This window comes from Ruditapes philippinarum, unplaced genomic scaffold (assembly GCF_026571515.1).
Source record: "Ruditapes philippinarum isolate M1 unplaced genomic scaffold, ASM2657151v2 ctg793_1_1_1_1, whole genome shotgun sequence".
In the NCBI taxonomy this organism is placed as follows: Eukaryota; Metazoa; Mollusca; class Bivalvia; order Venerida; family Veneridae; genus Ruditapes; species Ruditapes philippinarum.
Genome location: NW_026862034.1, coordinates 56,093 through 76,641, shown reverse-complemented (window position 1 = coordinate 76,641; position 20,549 = coordinate 56,093). Strand labels below are relative to the sequence as shown.

At 31.7% G+C, this 20,549-nt stretch overlaps 1 protein-coding gene across 8 annotated transcripts in view; it reads left to right on the top strand.

Moving 5' to 3' along the window:
• LOC132717728 (cGMP-dependent protein kinase 1-like) overlaps positions 1-20,549 on the top strand; it is a 91,018-nt gene that overhangs the window by 47,296 nt on the left and 23,173 nt on the right. For all 8 annotated transcript variants that reach the window (XM_060701275.1, XM_060701279.1, XM_060701276.1 and 5 more), the window contains 5 exons: positions 2,296-2,409; positions 4,994-5,099; positions 14,937-15,000; positions 17,923-18,000; positions 19,059-19,153. In XM_060701275.1, coding sequence (XP_060557258.1) covers positions 2,296-2,409; positions 4,994-5,099; positions 14,937-15,000; positions 17,923-18,000; positions 19,059-19,153 — 457 coding nt within the window. The remainder of the gene's footprint in view (positions 1-2,295; positions 2,410-4,993; positions 5,100-14,936; positions 15,001-17,922; positions 18,001-19,058; positions 19,154-20,549) is intronic.

Genomic DNA, 20,549 nt, shown 5'->3' with positions numbered 1-20,549 from the left:
GGTCTAATCCTCCACCAGTAAAACTAGAAAGATGCCATATGACCTCTTCTTTGTTAGTGTAATGTAAAACCAAAGAAAAATAAAAAAATACTAATTAAATGTTGTTATAATTCAGTAGTTTCCTATATATCTTCAAAGGGAGGTAAATTTATGAAAGGACTGTCAGTGTTGCCCTTGTTTTCATTTAATGTTTTGAGTCTTGAATATTTAGATATTAAATCATATTGTTAACCCAAATATTGTTGTGCATTTTTGTTATGCATTTAATTTGCCTAGTTTAATTTTCAAAGTTTAAAGGGACTCCACTGAGGTTTTTTACATGACAGGACTTGAGATTTATGTTTGGTTTGATGCAGGCATAGCTTGTGTGCAAAATTTCACACCATTCACTCGCTCCGTTTTTCCAGAGTAATTTTTCTAACTGTGAAAAATGCCCAACATGGTTACTACTTTTTTGTTTGTTTATTAATTATATTTTGTGTAATGTACCGTTCAAACATTACTATAGGGACAATTGAAATATTGTTGTTCCAAATGGAAGTTCAAGTAAATTATATAAAGAAATATAAAATCTATAATGTTTTTAATCAATTTACCATGGTTTGAACTGTTATTACAATTATCTTTAGGCAGGAAGTACCAGACACATATAGTTTATATAATTCTCATCAACTTGTATAAAATAGCTACAAAAACTTGGCATGCATTTCTGACTGCAAACACCATGCATGTGCAACATGTATTACATTTTATCCAGTTAGATTGCTTTAGATTTGAAACTTAGCCATATATTATGTATATTATATAAGCCATATACCAGACTTAAATATTGATTAACAATGTGTATAACAACTTCCTTAGGTCATAAAACCATCCTGCTGAGACCAAACCCTAAATTCTGATAATTATTAATATTGGTGAGATACATTTTGCAAAATAATATTGGTGAGATACATTTTTCAAAATATGTTTTTGTATAAAGACTATCACTGTGAGTTTTTTAAGCTCAACTAGTCAAAGAACTATTCACAGAGCTATTGCACTCATCCAGGTGTCGGTGTCATTCTCATACTAAATTGGTTAAGTTTTTGTGTGCAAGTTGGTATCTCCAAAACTACTGAAGAGAAAGAATTGAAACTTAAGTTGAAACACACTTATCTGAGAGCATAATAGGGGATCACTATTTTGAAGGCCCATAACTCTTATCACAAATTTTAGCAGAATCATCATCATCAGGCCCTTTTTGAACCTAGAAAATCTACATTACCCGGGCTCTTGTCTTTGAGTATGAAGCATTGAGATAAGTTGAGCATAGTGTCCTACAGACAGCTCAGTCAATGTTAAAGTAGACACAAACATTTTGTACTATTAAAGAGATGGGTTAAACATAAATTTGAAATTAGTTAAGTCAACTGAGAACAAAATATCTTAGCGGCATTAGCTATTTAAATTCCCATTAGTAAAATGGAATTGCAAAAGTTTAAATATTTTATTAAATATTCAAATAAGCAATTATGTTTTTACATTTCAATGAATATATCGCATGTAATTGATTTTCTGACTTATAATTTCCTTGCTGGAATTAGATGATTGGGTTTAATGAAAAATAGATTTGTATTAATTTGTTTTATTGAATTTCAGAATCTGCTGTTATATAACCTGAGATATTTAGATGAAAATTTAAGTCAAATCAAAATACATTGAATTGTTTCGTGCCAAAAAGAATTATACAGCCCTCCATAATCAATAAGCAACCTATTGTTGTAACTTAAAAATATTAAAACACAATTACTTGTATTTATATGCCCATGAGAAATGATTTGCTAATATAAGTATAGATCTAATACTTTGATCAAGTGAAGGTAAAAATTTTCAAACTTATTAAATTCGCCCCTTATTGTAAATCTCAGTTATTAATATTCATCAATGGCAATCCTTTTTCCACTGTTCTTGTTTGATTAAGATGCCTTAAGTTTTCAACACCAAAGGTAAGCCAAAATCATCTTTCCTGTTTGAGTGCCAGTATTACCTAATCTGTGTTGGTGTGCCTAAAAATAAAAAAAATGAAGATGCCAAGATCTTTGAATTTTGATTGGTCCATTGCTAATTTCAAGTTTTTTTTTATCTGACCATCCAAGACTCTGGGCTGTGCCATTATGTTTAATCTGTCTGACCAAGCTGACCAACTGTATTGATGTGATAGTGGTTCACATGATATTGGCCTACTGCAGGTAATTTGAATATACCAAAAGACGTAATTCAGACAAATAAGTTTCAATGTTTTCTTTTTTACAGATGGTGAACTGGAAGTTCTTAAGGAGACGAATGTGCTTGGAAAGATGGCAGCAGGGAGAGCATTTGGTGAACTGGCTATATTATATAACTGTACAAGAACTGCTTCTGTCAGAGGTAAACAAATCTAATTAAATGTAACTCAGACATTTTTCCAGGTCTGTCATACACAAATTTTGATCAGTTAAGACATTTAAGATAACAAAAGGCTTTGTATAAGAAAACTGGTCTCTAAAAATATTTGAATATTTGCTTTTGCATTTGATGTAATAAGGCAGTATGCTAGCAGTTTTTTTTATAGAAATGTTACAGATAAGGTTTCTGTAGAAATACAAATAATCTTTCTGTGAAATCTTTGCATATCATGGCAGGATTATGACATTTGTAGTGTAAAATTAGTAACAAGTCAATGAACCTTTTCAATACATGGTGGGGGTGATTTTAATGTCAGTTTGACATTTCCCTAATTTGTATTTAAGAAGATTTTCAGTATAATTATTGAGTGAGAATTTTTCAATGAACATCAAATTAATTAGATCAAGCAGTTTCAGTATAATGTGTCAAAGCTTATAATTTTAGTTTTCTTTTCCACTGCTACTACTGATAATATCATTGGAATTCCAACAGCATTGAAACCAACATTCCACTGGTATGATCCAAAGTTTACTTTCTATTTCCACTGGAATACAGTGGTATTCCGCAAGTATGCATATGTTTCATATTGCTACTGAAATGCAGTGGTATCACACTTTGTTAGTTTAACTGATTTCCACTGGAATCCACTAGTAGTCCGTGACCATGATTTTTTTGGTTTCCACTGGAATGCAATAATATTCATTTGCCATGGTTTTGCTGTTCCCACTGTGATATTCTAGAGCTATTGGTATTTTCCACTGGAATAGGGTGATATTCTACTGGTATTCCAATTACTTCAATATATTAGGATATGGCAGATTTATTCACTTTAGGTCTTAAGGAACTGAACTTATTATAATGATTTGTTTTCTTTCAATATAATTTACAAATTGCCCAGACTTCATATTATGAAAGTGTGATTTTTGAGAGCACTAGGATTATAGATAACACATATTCTCTGATTGCTTTTCACAATATGTGTTGTAGATGCAGTCACCATGTTACATTATACAAATGCATAACATTATTATTATTATAACAAAATCATCAGACTGGGAATGTACAAATGTCTGCATTTCTTAATCATAAAGGAACAACATAACTAATATAACTGAATGAACAACACAGTTTTCTGACTGCTGGTAATAATGAATAAAAAAAGAAGACCCTTCTAAATCAAAAGTAATTCAAATTTTGTACAGTTTTCTGTGTCCACAATAATGATTTCAAGTAGACAGTGTGACATTTTCTTATTAATATCCAAGGAAAACAATCGCTCAGAACAAAATAACTTTTCTTTTATGTCCTTTTATAATATCTATTAAGCTATCAAATTACTTAATAAACTGTGTCTGTTGCAAGATATCAGTTTCTTCTATAATTGCACAATAAAAGTGGGTGTATTATGATCTAATATACAATATATTGGAAGATGGATATCATATTAATGCCCTTAGTACAATATTTGAAATAGCTTCCTTGTATTCCATACACTATTTGAAATAGCTTCCTTGTATTCCATACAATATTTGAAATAGCTTCCTTGTATTCCATTTAACTGCATCAAAATGCTGAAATGAAACACGATATATTTCAAACAATAAAAGGTAAATTGAAATTATTGTGAATTAATTTCTATCTCATCGTACAGTTATAATTATTTCATCTTCTTGATTCTATTGAACACTGAATATTAGTATTTTCCTTTGGCAGATTTAAACACTTAAAATAAATCATGACCAAAGTAGGATTTGAAATTTGACCCACAAATTCTGATTTGAAAGGCAGACAACTTTAAAGCCACTTGGCATAACTGGTCCCTCAATTATTTATTTGACTGAAGTAAATTCTGAGACAATATTGTTGAAACAAGAATAAATAACTTGAGTAAACATTAAAGAATTTTGCATCCTGTGGACTGTACTTCTTCCCAATCAGCATAATGCTTTAACCCTTCCACTGCTGTGACCAAAGGGGATTTGCCTTTGCCACCATTATGGAGTCAGGCGAGGCTGCACAGAGAGTTTCCGTCTGACCTGTTAGGCTCCTAACTGTTAACGTACCAACCTCAAATTTTCATCTTATGTTATCCCCAAAAATGATAACAGATAGTTTCAAAAGGAAGCTGGATTCCATTAAAAATGTTCTTAAGGTTAAAGGTTAAGAAGAAGTATACCCTAGAGGGCCTTCAAAACTATTTCTAAACCAAGCACTGCATAGACTGAAACTGTAATTGAAGGCTGGCTTTCTTCCATTATGTTTGTATGCATTAATTTAGGTTCAGACTTGATGGAAGTCCAAATTATATTGACAGGCTGAGGGTACTCATAAATTTAAGTCTTGCGCAATCTTTAAATGGGATAATATACAGAATTAATTTGAATTCTTTTATTAAATACTAATATTGTATGATAGGACGGTCTCTATATGAAATCTGTTTATCTCATCATGAAAATCATATCAATACATTCAAATACAAAGGTAAAGAAAGGCACAAAGTTATTGGTGTAATTTTAATGTTTTATAATACAATGATAATGATATAATATTTATCTTCTTCTCGTAGCGGTCACTGATGTTAAAGTATGGGTGCTGGATCGGAGGATTTTCCAGGCCATCATGATGAAGACTGGTCTGCAAAGACAAGAAGAAAATGTCAACTTTCTCAAAAGGTATGCTTTATATGTGAAAAGAGAGATTCTTACTAATAAATTATTAATTTTTATTCATATAATTGATTCAAAATGGATTACAAATTACTTTAATGTTAATCATTTCCTATCCCTGTTTATAGACATTTTCTGTCATTTGTTAATTTTTAGCTCACCTGTCACAAAGTGACAGGGTGAGCTTTTGTGATCGCTTTTCGTCCGGCGTCCGTCCGTCGTCCGTCCGTCCGTCCGTCCGTAAACTTTTACTTTAAATGACATCTCCTCATAAACCACTAAGCCAATTTCATCCAAACTTCACAGGAATGTTCCTTTGGTAGTCACCTTTAAAAATTGTTCAAAGAATTTAATTCCATGCAGAACTCTGGTTGCCATGGCAACCGAAAGAAAAAACTTTAAATATCTTCTTTTAAAAAACCATAAGAGCTAGAGCTTAGATATTTGGCATGAAACATCATCTAGTGAGTGTCTACCAAGTTTGTTCAAATAAAAGCCCTGGGGTCAAAATTGGCCCTGCCCCGGGGGGTCATTGATTTTCCCTATATACATATAGTAAAAACTTAAAAAATCTTCTTTAAAAGAACCAAAAGAGCTACAGCTAAGATATTTAGCATGAAACATGTTCTAATGGGTGTCTACCAAGTTTGTTCAAATAAAAGCCCTGGGGTCAAAATTGGCCCCACCCCGGGGGGTCATTGATTTTCCCTATATGCATATAGTAAAAACTTAAAAAATCTTTATTTAAAGAACTCAAAGAGCTATGGCTAAGATATTTAGCATCAAACATGTTCTAATAGGTGTCTACCAAGTTTGTTCAAATAAAAGCCCTGGGGTCAAAATTGGCCCCGCCCCAGGGGGTCATTGATTTTCCCTATATGCATATAGTAAAAACTTAAAAAATCTTCTTTTAAAGAACCAAAAGAGTTAAAGCTAAGATATTTAGCATGAAACATGTTCTAATAAGTGTCTACCAAGTTTGTTCAAATAAAAGACCTGGGGTCAAAATTGGCCCCGCCCCGGGGGTCATTGATTTTCTTTATATGTGTATAGCAAAAACTTAAAAATCTTCTTTGAGAAAACCCAAATAGCTAGAGTTTAGATATTAAGCATGAAACATCTTCTAGTAAGTGTCTACAAAGTTTGTTCAAATAAAAGCCCTGGGGTCAAAACTGGCCCGGCCCCAGGGGTGTCATTGTTTTTAACTATATGTGTATAGTAAAAACTTAAAAAAAATCTTCTTTCAATAAAGCCCAATGAGCTAGAGCTTAGATGTTTAGCATGAAACATCTTCTTATGGGTGTCTACCGAGTTTGTGCAAATAAAAGCCCTTGGGTTAAATTGGCCCTGCAATGTTGGGGGGGGGGGGGGTTGGGGGGCCTATATACAGGTGAGCGACCTCAGGGCCATCATGGCCCTCTTGTTGTAAGTTGCTGAGAAAAATCTATTACCAATTGTTTATAAATTTGCTTGAATTTTTCATGTTGTCTAGGATACATACTCCATTTAAATTACTATTTTAAATTAGTTTTGTCTCTCTCAAACTGATTAAGAATAGGTTTTTAGCTCAACTGAGCATAAAATGCTCAAAGGTGACCTTTTGTGATGGCAGTTTGTCTGTTTGCCGCATTTGATCATTATCCACAATTTCTTCAAACAACATATTAAGAAAGTTTTAATGTTTTATGTAAAGGAGGGAAAATGTGTGATTATTTGAGCCGTGTCACGACAAAACCAACATAATGGGTTTGCGACCAGCATGAAGCCAGGTCAGCCTGAGCATCCGCGCAGTCTGATCAGGATCCATGCTGTTCGCTATCAGTTTCTCTACTTGTTATAGAGTTTGTAAGCGAACAGCATGGATACTGATCAGACTGCGCGGATGCGCAGGCTGGTCTTGATCCATGCTGGTCGCAAACGCATTATTTTGGTTTTGTCATGACGCGGCTCATTTGTCTTGAAACATCTGCAGACTCTCTAGGGCTGAGTTGGACACAATATCCTTTAAAATGAAGCAGACAGATGAAAATTGAAACATATTACCTCCATGTGTCTGCATGCCTGTTGATACTAAAAGCATGAAATAGATTTAACATGACATTGTGTTCCTTAAATTTTAAAACATCCTTAACTTATCTGAAAAAAAACAACAAAAAACAAACAAACAAATTTACATTTTAGGTCTAATTGTCAACCAAACTTAATCAGAGCTCTATGTAATTGTTACCTCAAACATAATTTCTGCTTCTTAATTGTTCTTCATCATCTTAAAAATTAAAATGGTTAGCTCCAGAACAAAAACCACTTAAAAGTTTTTGCAATAAAAAGTAAACCTGTTAATAAGATACAACCTTTCCTTAATAGTAAAATGATAGTTTACATGCATGTTAGCCATACACTGCTTTCTCTTACAACCAATGAAAACAAAGGCTTATTCTTGTAAAGTCCAAAAACAAAATGGATCAAAATTGCTGTTTTTTTATGTTGTCACATAAGAGCCAGTGTCGTAACATGATTATTCTCTCCTGTAAAGATTGTTGTCGGCATCAGCCCTAGAGTATTCACTTATCTTAATTACTTTTTCTTCCACAGTATTTATCTTCTGTAATTGAAATCTTCTGTATTGACATGTGTCACACAATCATTTGTGTTTTTTTTATTCTGATAGGGACTGATACAGAGAAATATTGTGTTTTTATAAAAATGTTAGAGCTTGTTACAGATATTTTTCAAAGTTTTACGAGTTACAAGTTTAACCCTTTCCCCCATGAGCATATCGTGAAAAATGGCCATTTTAACTGAAAAGCCTCCTCTTACAAGTTCAAACTGCTATGAAACTATGAAAAATGCTTCAATACTAATCAAACTTGGCACAAATGTTGACTGCACCATTGCCTTTGTAACGACATGCTCAGTCTTAAATTTCCTGTTACCATGGCAACGAGGGGACATCTCAAAATTGCCAAAAATCACTATTTTGCCTCGATTTTTTCCATCAAAATTTATTTCAAAGTGCTGCAACTTCTCAATGGATTGAGATAGAGTCAAAGGCTTTTCAGCGTTGGTTACACGTTACTTTATGATCAACCTGGGGTCATTTTAAGCCTCTCACAAGTCCAAAATTTTCTTGGCGATGAGGGGGACTCCGCCCCCCTTCAAACCCCCCAAACAGAAGGGGGCACATCCCCCTTCTGGCAACCCCCTGATGTATTATTTGGATGGGGGACAGCGCCGAAAAAATGGTCACTTTTTTTAACAACATTTCTCAAACGAAAAACAGTGTTTGGGGTCTAAATAGGACATTTTATCACTGTTTGAGGCCTCAAAAGGGGGGGGGGGCAAAAAGCCGACGAAACACGCTTCTATAAGGGAAAAGATTAAATAATATTATGATACGTTATACTATACATGAAGTCATAGAATTGGGATGAGGTGGCCTATTGGTTGAGGGTGTCTGTCTTCCAAACAGAAGATTGTTGGTTCTAGCTCTGTTTTTGCAAATTTAATTACACAAAACAAATCATGACAGATGTGACAAAACAGCATTTTTCAGTACAATATGATATTTCATTAAAGAATTTTCTACAAATTCAAAGTAAACATATTCCAAGAGAGAACAATCATGAAAGGTACTCAACTGTGATGTGGTGGGAGTCTGAAAATATTTTTGGTACATTTGATGCAATCAAGACCAGTAACTTGTGTACAAAATTTTAGATAATTCACTCAATTTGTTTTGATATAATAATCATTTCAGCTGTGGAAAATCGCCAAAGAGAAAGGAAAGCTTTTAAATGCTTTTAAACTCAAGGTGGGCTAGAAAGAGCACCAAAAAAAATAAATCAATTTTTCAATTCAATTTAGAGTATACTTCTTTATTTATTAATCCATCGCATATTTTACAGTTGTTCTATGAAATGATTTTAAATTCTGTCTTTTTAATTAGCTTTTGGACGTCAAGTGGAGTTCCTTTAATGGTACTAAATAATGATGTATTAGGTCTATAAGATAGAAAAAAAATTGCAAAACACAGCTATTGAATGTGTTTTGTGTATACAGTGAATATAAAATTTCAGGACAATGTTTCAATAGTTAAAAAAACACAATAATTATTTTAATAGTTGAAATACTTTACATATATTAAACAAGGAACAATTTCTGTTGCCATTTAAAATAGTTGCAGAATAAATTGTACCACTTGTATAAAAAATCGATGTTTAATTCAGTATTTTCCAGTTAATATAGAGTTTTCAATTACCTTATGTTCAAAAATTAAAAGCTGAAGGCAATTTAAAGTGTAGTGGTTTGATTGTTAAATCAAAGCTCAGCATTTTGTTAAATTTATAATATTCTTGGCATTTAAATAACAGTTTACCCTTTAGTCAAAAGAGAATTGTTTAAAGAATAATATCAAAATTGTAGAGCTCAAGGCAAACTTTGACATTTTATCACTTGAAGAAAGCTATTAGAAATGTCAAGTGCTTTGATAAACACTTCTAGAACGATTTGCATTAAGAAGAGTTTTTCTTTTCAAAGTATAAAGTGATAATCGTTTTCATTTCCAATCTTTTCAAAATGTTTCCGAAGAAATGTCACAGCATTTTTGCAAATAAAGGCGACTGAAAATAAAAAGGAAGCAAAATAAATTGAACATGTAAATTGAAGAAAAATATAATTTTCATGTTGACAATTGCTGGTCCTTTAATATGTAATTGGCGTAAATATCTGCAGTGCAATTTGACCCAGTAATCAATCATTAATTGACATTTTCAAGAGATTTGGATGAAAAAGCAATAAATGCTCTCAAATACCAACAAAAAATAAAAATATTCAAGAGAAATTTTGCACCAAATTGAAGATATTAGGATGATTCAATAATGTTCATTTTTTTTTTGTCTTGAAATATGTGACAGGAACATTGTTGCATTGGAATGATAAAGGATCAATAAATTCAAATTGAAATTTCTAAAAATGACATTCCTGCTGAATTTTCAACAAGAAGATAATGGAAACTATGGCACTTTTATTTTCTCCTATAAAATTGGAATTAATTTTGTTCAATGGAATAGGACTTGACTGCATAATCATGACTCTTGAATAAAGATACTGTCAAACACATTAAATGCAATGTTGATTGAGCTGCTTTAAGAATAGGATAATGGCACTATAATAGTTTCTATAGTTGTATAATTTAGGAAAAGTACATTATTGGTACAAAAAGGACAACTTCTGATTGTGATCATTGAACTAATCAATGAGTGACTAATGATGAATTTAATAATTATAACATTTAATTAAAAATTGTAAAATTCTTTTTTTCTCTTTTTTAAATTACCAGTCATATTAAAAAAAGTTTAAAATTTAGAATAATTTAAGGCCTTTGGTATCAAAATTCGATATTCATTTTTCTCAGTAATCTTCAAATTTATTTTTTTAAGGATATTTCTATAGCATAATCATACTCTTATACATAGTTTAAAATGACACTGTATCATTTGATTAATTTAAAATTCTTGTCAAGGATAGATATGATCTTACATGAGTTGCCATATAAAATATAATATAAATATTTTATTATGTTAATGAGTAATTGAGATCTTTTTATAACATGACTAAATAAAATAAATGAAAAACTTGTTTTGTCAATTTACGCTTGTTTTTTTAATGTCATTTTTCTGCAAAATGTAGAGTCAAAAAAAATTAATGTCTTTGCAATGTTATATTACTCATGCATGTATAATGTAAAAAAAAAATTGCGTAATTATGGTTATAATTTACATGGAATACATTAGCAATATTATTATGTGATAAAATGCTATTATGTGTTTACAAGCTTTGTATATATAAAATTATGATGTTTATGCTTTGAATTTTTTCTCATGAGGTTAAAGTTGCTGATATATCATCTTACTTAGCTAGATATTAATGTAAGTAAAATTTTTATGATAGAAAATTGAGAGGTGTAATATTAGTATTTTAACATCATTAAGAACTTTCCTGAAGTCACAAAAATATAATACACATCAACTTTATTAATAAGGATTCATTGCAACAGGGTAGAAAAATGGAAATAAAAGTCACCATTAGCTGTGTCCTTTAATTTGACCTGGCATGTCCTTATTAAGTACTCTTACGCTGGCAATGAAGCCACCAATCCAAGGAGCCCCAACAATGTCCAGAACAACCTGTCAGTCTAAGCACAGTCTAAGTTCATGTATAATATAATGCTGGGGGCTTTTTATTATTAGTACATTGCATCGATTTTGATAATGCACTTTCTTGAACTTATACAAGACAGAGCAAAGTCATTTTGTAAGTTTAAAGGGTCAGCGATAAAACAATATAGCTAAAGCTTGTAATGGTGTACCAGATTTAGCTAATCGATCTATTTGATTGACAGTTTACTTAGATAGATAATTGCTTAAATTACAGCTGTGAAATAAGCCTATATCTGAATATAGCCAACAATTTATATATGAGCCGTGTCACGACAAAACCAACATAATAGGTTTGCGACCAGCTTACAAACCCTATAACAAGTAGAGAAACTGATAGCGAACAGCATGGATCCTGATCAGACTGCGTGGATGCGCAGGCTGGTCTGGATCCATGCTGGTCGCAAACCCATTATGTTGGTTTTGTCGTGACACGGCTCATATGTTATCTCAGAGTTTCTGGAGGCATCTAGTGATGAATGGACCTGTCATATTTTCTTTTACTATTAAGTATTGATTCCTATGTTAATACTTCCATTACCGATAGCGGATGTGACACAGTTAGAGTAGAGCTGAGAAAATATCATCTCTTAAATACCTTTACTTAAGCCTTATACAAGTAACATATGACTTGCTAAGATATCTAGAAACATTTTAAAACTCGCTTCCTGTGCTGGCCAAATTGAATTTAACTAATCAGTCTTACCCATGTGACTTTAAATCTAGGACCCATATAATTATGAGTGTTTAAATACTTGACATGTTAAAGAACCAGGAGAAGCTTCTGGAATTGGGGCATATTTCTGTATCTGTATCTTGCACTATCCTCCAAAAATCTAAAATGTTTAACACTCTTTTAGAGAACTGGCCCATATAAGGCAACCTGTGGCAAGTATAATTAAATACACACACACTTAAGTACTCAGAAAATCAACAATCTCTCTGTTGAAACCTTATTTGTTTTCTTCTTAAAATATGAGCAACTTTATGATTATCACAGTAGTACCATTATTCTCTTGAGATAGAATCAAGTGAGCAACAGAAAATATTGTAGAAATTTGATATTGAGCGAGAGAAAAAAAAAACTGTAAGAAATGTAATTTTCTGGGTTTAAGGAATTACTCTTTATGGTGACAGCTAGGCATGCATTATTTAACAGGCAATCGGAGCATACTGTCTTAAGTGAAAATAACTAACTCTGGCATTTAACAGTTTCAAATCCCTACTCTCTCAGACATTGATTTCACATTTTATTTCCTTGGGTTATATCATAGTAAGCTCTGTTACAGGCACTATATATAGGCACTATATAATTATGTAATAGTAAGAGCATTGGAACGTAAGGCTGATTTGTATGAGGGGGCATATGCTTGCCAGTGTTCTCCCTCCTGAAGAGTATGTACCCAAAATTGTCCATACAATACTATATAAATGCCTGAGTTACTATCAACTTCAACATAACTTAGTCATGGTTCATTTTGTAACTTTGAAATGTCACTGTTGCAATCTGAAGTGCATATGCATAGATACTATGCATATTTTAGTACTATGCATATTTTAGTATCTGATAATATTATTGACATAGTTTGAATAACCAGGGCGTATTTATTGCATAAGATAAATAGATGCAAAGTTTTTTGAAATATTAACAAAGTAAAGATGTTAAACACTTGTATTGTTACAATAGTACAATAATGAAAATTGCAAGAGTCAATGACAAAACCCAATTTGTGACACAAATTATCTTCCCTAAATATAACAATTACTATCATCTCGAATATTAAATTTCAGAATCAATATTGTATTTATATAGCTTTTTGAGATTTTAATCTTTAAATTGTAGGTGAACCTTAGTTCCTATAATACCGTAGTTAATGTATTTCAATTGAACTTGCTAATATATTAAACCTACCAATAATTAAGGTATCATAATTGAACCTGCCTATAATTAACGAATCATAATTTAACTTATCTTGCTTCGTAATTGTTATCATTTTTCTTTTGATTATGTTTTGGTTTTAAAGAACACTTTTTATAACAGTAAACATGGCCAGACGTTCTCAGAATAGATTACATTGTTTGCATTATCTGAGCCTTTGATTTTATATTGATACTTCTTTACTTCAAATTAATGAATAAAGCAACAACGTTTGACACTATGTAAGATCTATAATTATGTGGAAAAAAAGAGTCATCATCATCATAATAATTAGATATAGTCACAAGTTAATTAAGCTCATGAAAGTTATAGGTTGTTGACGTTGAAGCTTAAATTACTGACTTTCCTGTTAATGAAAGGTATTACTGAACTTTGGCTCACTGCAGAAGATATAAGGTTTCTAGCTCACCTGAGCTAGCTCAGAACTATTTAGATGCTTTCTAGCTGAAGTTGGAATATGGTCATCTGGGGTCCAAAACTAGGTCACGCAGCCCACTTATGAAAAAATTTAACCTTGTTTACATTCAAGATGTAATATTTTGAGCCGAAATATTCTGAATATTAAAATTTTGTCAGAAAGGTTGTTTTGATGATTTCTTGTGGGTCGTCTGGGGTCCAAAACTAGGTGACAGCATATCAAAAGGCATATATGTGAAAACCTTACTTACATTTGCACTATTTCAGGTGCAGATATAAATGTTATGATATCAGTTTAAGTTTATGACATATATCTGCTTTTCATTCATTGCTAAAAATATTAATTCAGAGCATTTAGATAATTAGGTGAGCGATATAAGGGCCATCAAGGCCCTCTTGTTTTATGTATCAAGATACTATCATGACATGGTATTTAGTAACATTTTTTTTATCTTAACCAAGCCTCAGTGCACTTGAACATGAACTTTTCATGAATTTAATCAAGGAATTTGTACAGTTTCGCTTATGGTCTAGCTAATGGTTGTAACTAAGGAATTCATTGCTTGGTTTTCAGATTGAAAATAACTCTTAGAAATGCATTGTAAACCAAAACCGAATAATATTCATCCTTGTTTTATATTATGATAATTATGTAGACATGCAACTTTCATGTTTGTAATGATGTAGAGTCCAAGAGACCTTGTAAAATGCTTTTGTCACTTGTTCCTGTAAAATTATTATAAAGAGTAGTAAAATTATTCAATAGAAATATGTTGAATAATCTAACAAAATAGCATTAATGATAATCAGATTATTAGAACCCCTAAAAAAGAAATCAATCCAAGAATTTTGTGGCATGATATTTTTGTGACAATTCAGAATTTTGAAGATGAAAGTGAAGTACCTTTATGCCACTTCCTGATAAATGTTTATATTATTTTAGAAGCCAAAATGCTTATGATTTGAAACAGGTGCATAATGGAATTTCAAAGTAAAAGCTTCTATTTGGCTTCAAGTCTTTTAAACCATTCATGTAATTCACACTCTGGAGAATAAATTCACTTAGGCCTTAGATAAGTGTTGGAGTATATTCCATTTTAACTCAACGGCATAAAGAAACATGTCACAGACCCATTTTGTAATGGCCATTCAATACAAGTACACATTTACATGTATTTGTTTTATATTAATATAAGATCGAATTATGAAACAGATTTAAAGTTTATCAGGTGATAATTTTTTGTAATTTTGTTACACTGTTGTTGTTTTCAGTGTGCCTTTACTGCGAAGTTTACCAGCAGAGAAATTATCCAAGCTGGCTGATGTTCTTGAAGTGGTGAGTAATTATAAATAGATATTGGATCTGTAAATGACAGGTTTCCTTTATAGTCTTAGGCAATTTCTTTTTGGTAACAAGTAAATGAAGTTCTTATTTAAGAATAATGTGAAAAACTAGGATATTTAACAAGTAAATAGAGGATATTGAATGAGTGTAGGCTTAATACTGATTTAATGTCAGTGTAGGCTTAATATTGAATTTATTGAAGAAGTTGAATAAAAATATATTATGCAAGCCTCTAGTGAGTAAAAAAAAAATAATTTAAGCGAGTAAAGTATTATTTTATTCAACAAATTCAGTAATGAACCTTAGTAACATAAGTATAATATTCTATTTATCACATGCCCAAAATAAAGACTGTTTAAAGTGCAAAAGAATCATTTTTTATTGACATGCCTCTAGTGTAATGATAACATTTAAGCACATCTTTACACTTTGTTTGTATAACACAAAATATAAATTATGCATTTATTCGCAACCGATTCTACCAGAATACAGCCATTGGAGACCAAGATTGGCTGGCACATCTATGCCATCTGATCAATCAATCCGTGCTGTTTGCTCTCCATCCAGTACATATTTTGAAATTTTCCCTAAAAATGATGAATGTTTTAGTCCAGAGTGACTGGAGATAATGACAAGTCTATTAAGATATTAAGCATGGCAAGGGGAAGATACACCATTTATTTGAGTTCAGATTTACTAGGTTACTTTCCACAGGTCCCAAAATCAATAATTTCATTATTTTTCCAGATCAACTGCTGAAGCTTATAAATGCGAAACATGTTTTGATAAACGAGCCGCGTCACGACAAAACCAACATAGTGCGTTTGCGACCAGCATGGATCCAAACCAGCCTGCGCATCCATGCAGTCTGATCAGGATCCATGTTGTTCGCTTACAAAAACTATAACAAGTAGAAAAACTGATAGCGAATAGCATGGATCCTGATCAGACTGTGCGGATGCGCAGGCTGGTCTGGATCCATGCTGGTCGCAAACCCATTATGTTGGTTTTGTCGTGACACGGCTCAAATTGTGTTGGTCTTGATTTATTTATCCTATTATTTTTCCAGAGAAAATTCAACACATTTGTGTTTCTTATAATCACTTTATAATTTATCATATTTGAATTTAGATAGCTTTTAAAATTTACCCCATGGGATAAGCTTTTACAATTCACTCCATGGGAATAGGTTTAGTATGAGTAAGATTGATTGAGGAATTATTCTTCTACAATATTGATGAGATGGGAAATATATGTTGTTATTATAAAAAAGCTTGTTAAAATTTATCAAAAGCCATTTGTTGAAACCTTGAACAGCAGCCAGATATTGCAGTCAAGATTTTAATAAGCAAATGACATACAAATGTATCTGGGGTATAAAATTTTGGTATATCATTAGGACAAAATTACCTTTTTCTAGTCAACCAAATGTTTATTTATCGAAATGTGACAGAGATATATATTTGAGTGATTGTAATGTGTGTATTGTTTCAGTTAATTATTTTTTGAATAAATGGGAAACTTTTTTAAAGAACAGCAAAGAAACCATGATGCTCTATTGGTTTTAAATGTCACTCAAAAAGATGCCCTGTTTGTGATCTTTTTTGACAATTTTAATGAAAAATTTAGTAATTATTTTAAGTAAATGTAATAGTTGAGAGTCACTGGTATGGGTCTTAGTTCATAGCCTATCTAAGGTTGATTGCAACCATTTTTGAGGGGTGGGGATAGGGGGCAAAAATACTGATATCTAAATAATAGTGTACTGAGTAAGAAATGCAGCATAATTATTATTGGTCTTCATCTGTTAATTAAAGACTATGATACATAAATATTACTTTAAAATAGCTCTATAAATATAAAATTTATGTTATTTGTAATCAGTCTTTTATCATACATTTAGCACATTACAAAAAACACTGTAGAAAACAAAACAAAATCCTTTGTCAAGAATTATAATTGATTTTCACTCCATAGAGACAAATTTTAAGGGAAACATTATAAATTTGGATGAAGTGAAATCAATAGAACTTAATAAAAAGAAAACATGAAAAACATGATTCACCCTTCAACAAATTAAAAAAAATATGCATTAAGTTTTAACTACCAATTTAAACAACCCAAGAGATATTTAGCATTGCCTTTTGAGCATTTTTTTCTAAAACGATAATCAAATAATCCATTACCGGTAGCTCGCTTCCTCTCTTATTTCTGTCAGAGCAGTACAAGAAAATGTTCCTTTATTCAATTACAGGGCATTGTTGTGTTGTTAGTGTCCACAAAGACAGTCATAAAATTGTCATTTTGTGTAGTTTCCGCAAAAATCTCTTTGGATAATTCTTCGGATAATTGAATAGCTCAGAGAAAATCATAGATTTGGGAACAAACAAAGGTTTAATACAATACATTATATTCCCTATTTTCACTCCTCAAAGAGAAATGCTGTGTTAATGTTAGCAAATCTGCAATAAGTTTATTGAATTTGCCCTATCCCTAATCATATAAGTCAAAACATGCATTAAGAAAATATGTATTTCTTTAGCAAAAACATGGACATTGATACCTTAATTCCCAATGTAATTTGCCTTTTTTGCTGCCAAGAAACACAAATGTGCAATTGAGCTATGTCTTTTTGGTTGTTTTTTTAATGTATAGTCGGAATACTTCTAGAATTACCAGCCAAATCCATGTTATTCCAATATGCATTAGTGCTATCTCAGAATGTTCTATACAATTTTATCTATTAGGCTTACTCTCACTCTATAAGGGCATGTAAAACATTAGAGATAAGTGTAAATGGCCCTCTGTCTGAGTGTAATATTTACATTGAGGCTGATGTCTACCAAGTGTCTTAGATTTCTTATTTTCTAAGAGAAAGATATCTCCCAGTAATTGTTTTGCATATATTTTCAGGACTTTTTCCACGAAGGAGAATATATCATTCGAGAAGGGGCTACAGGGGACACATTTTTTATTATCAACAAAGGAGAGGTAAGGACATGTTGCTAAACCAGGCTTTAGTGTAGAACACATTGGACAAAAATAAAGTATCTCCAGCGCTTCCTTCAATTGCCAGGATGAAAAATTATGCAACATCCTCAAATTTGTTCGAAATTATATTCTTCCAATTAAATGGAACAGACTTACGGCACCTTTTAAAGGAATATTCCAGACACCTTGTATAGTTGTCTGGCTTATTTACATATCTCTTAGTAAGCATTAAACTGCTTGTTAAGTGATGAATTAGTCTATTTTTCACTAGAAAATTTCCATTTTAATGGCCGCTTATTTGTCAAGAATGCTTGTTAAAATGACCTTGTCTGAAATTTGAATGACATTACTACTATTATTCTTGTAAATGATGCATACAGTTAAAATCGACTTTCATTATTTTTTTCCACCTGCTTCAGAAAGTTTCTGTGTACATTTAAGGCAAATCTGAGGGTCTGCCATTTAACTGTCTGTCTGACAAAAATATATGCAGGCTTCTTTTTGAATGAAATGATTAACATTGTGAGAGTGAGATAAAATAAGGATTGGAGCACCACACTAAATACCATATTCCGGTATATACTGGACAAGGTGCTTGAATGATAAAATGCGTAAATCTTGCCTTTTTACCCGCCAAAATGAACTTTTGGAGGTCTTATTCATCTTTTCACACCAATTTATGTATGATAATGATTGAAAAAAATATTAATTGGCAAAAAAAAACAATATTTGACTATTTTATGATCATGATTTCTGCAAGCGCCTAGAGGTACAGCTTCAGTCCTGTATTGAGTAATATATTAATCCAATTTTGTATGTCAATAGAAACTGTAACAGCATTTGATCCAGCAGGATGGAATTTAAAAAAGCTCATTTCCACTGATAATATTCCTTGCTCCATGGCTTGGATTGTTTTAATGATTTCACATAATTATACAGTTGCTAAATCTAATTGCTTTTGTTTAACTCATTTGAATCCTTTTAACTTCAGTTTTTAATAGTTTTACATTGTGAATATTGTCAAGGTTGTGTCATGGGTGATTTTCTTAATCTTACAGGTGAAGGTCACTCAAACGATAGCTGGTTTTGATGCTCCACAGGAAGTTAGAAAACTCAAAAGGGGAGACTACTTTGGAGAAAAATCATTGCTCAGGTTAGTCAAGAGTTACCTAACATAATGAATAAGTACAATGTGGATGCTCATTGTTGTGCATAGCAGTTTTTGCTCCTTTAGATTTGTCCTAAGATTTAACAATTTAGTTTGGGTTTATTCAAAGTTGAAATAGTTATTTCAGTTCCTATATGACTTATGATGTCTTTTCATTAAATTCAGATACTTAACAATTTTTTGTTACAATTTTATTTAAAGCAAGGAACATAGGAGGTAGTGTTGTAAAAAGGATGCTTTAAATTTTAGTCAATATACTATTTTCCTATATAAATCCCTATACTAAGTAAAATTGTAGATGTGTCAAGGAAGATATCTGTATGATTGAATCACAGACACTTGGGGTGTGGAGCTCAAAACGCCTTTAAAATCCAAATAAAATGCATATTTGTCAATCCCAGCACATGAACTGATCATATATACATGTATCAAAAAAACTTAATATAAGCCGTTTTGAAAAAATTTCATATTTCAACATCTATAATAATACACAAGATAAAAATGTTCGCTGGAGAAAATTTGTATGGAGGGCTTTCGTTGCCAAAATTCCAGACATGTAAAGTGTTCCTTTTGAAAACTACTTTTGAAAATGCAAACGTGCATGTCTAGCATTTTTTATTGTATTCGTGCACAGCAAATAATATGCCTCTTAATCCAATCTTTTAATTGAAGGCACCCGCTTTTAAATAACAAGTTAACATGTAGGTATTAACAACTGACTAAACATGAAAAACAGCAATAAATATACAAGTTCGTATCTTCCATTGCATATAATACATAAGCATATTAGCACACTTATCATGCTTACAGATATCCAACTGTATCTGAGATATATAAATGAAATGTAAAACTCGAATACAGAAAATAGAGTTTAAGAAAACGTGTTTCCAGTTGTAGAACTGCAACAGTACGTTTACACAGTAACATGTTTAAAATTTCAAAAGTAGATTTACAAACTTAAACGATTTTAAGTCATGCATGACGCTCAGCCCCTCTCTGAGTATTTACAAACTTCTATTGCGGACAGGTATAAAACGGCGTCTCTCCCCTATTTCTAAATAAAACTGAAGGAAAACATGCCGCATCAAGATTATCGCTGTTCTACTCCATTTACAAAATCTTTCGATATATTCAAACGTGGCCCCAGCTTTGCCGTGTGCAAATACGCATGTTGCATCTTCATTCTTTAAGCTTAAAAACAATTAGTTTACATGCAAAATACTCTGACCAGGATCTTTATTCTGACATATTTAATTATTTTTAGCTTTATCCCTAAATGACCTTGAGCTTAAAGGTATTTTTTTTGAAATTCGGGAAATTTCTCTGTAATTGTCAATATATTTTGAATAAGACATTTTGCCTATATTTTTAATGAATCTAT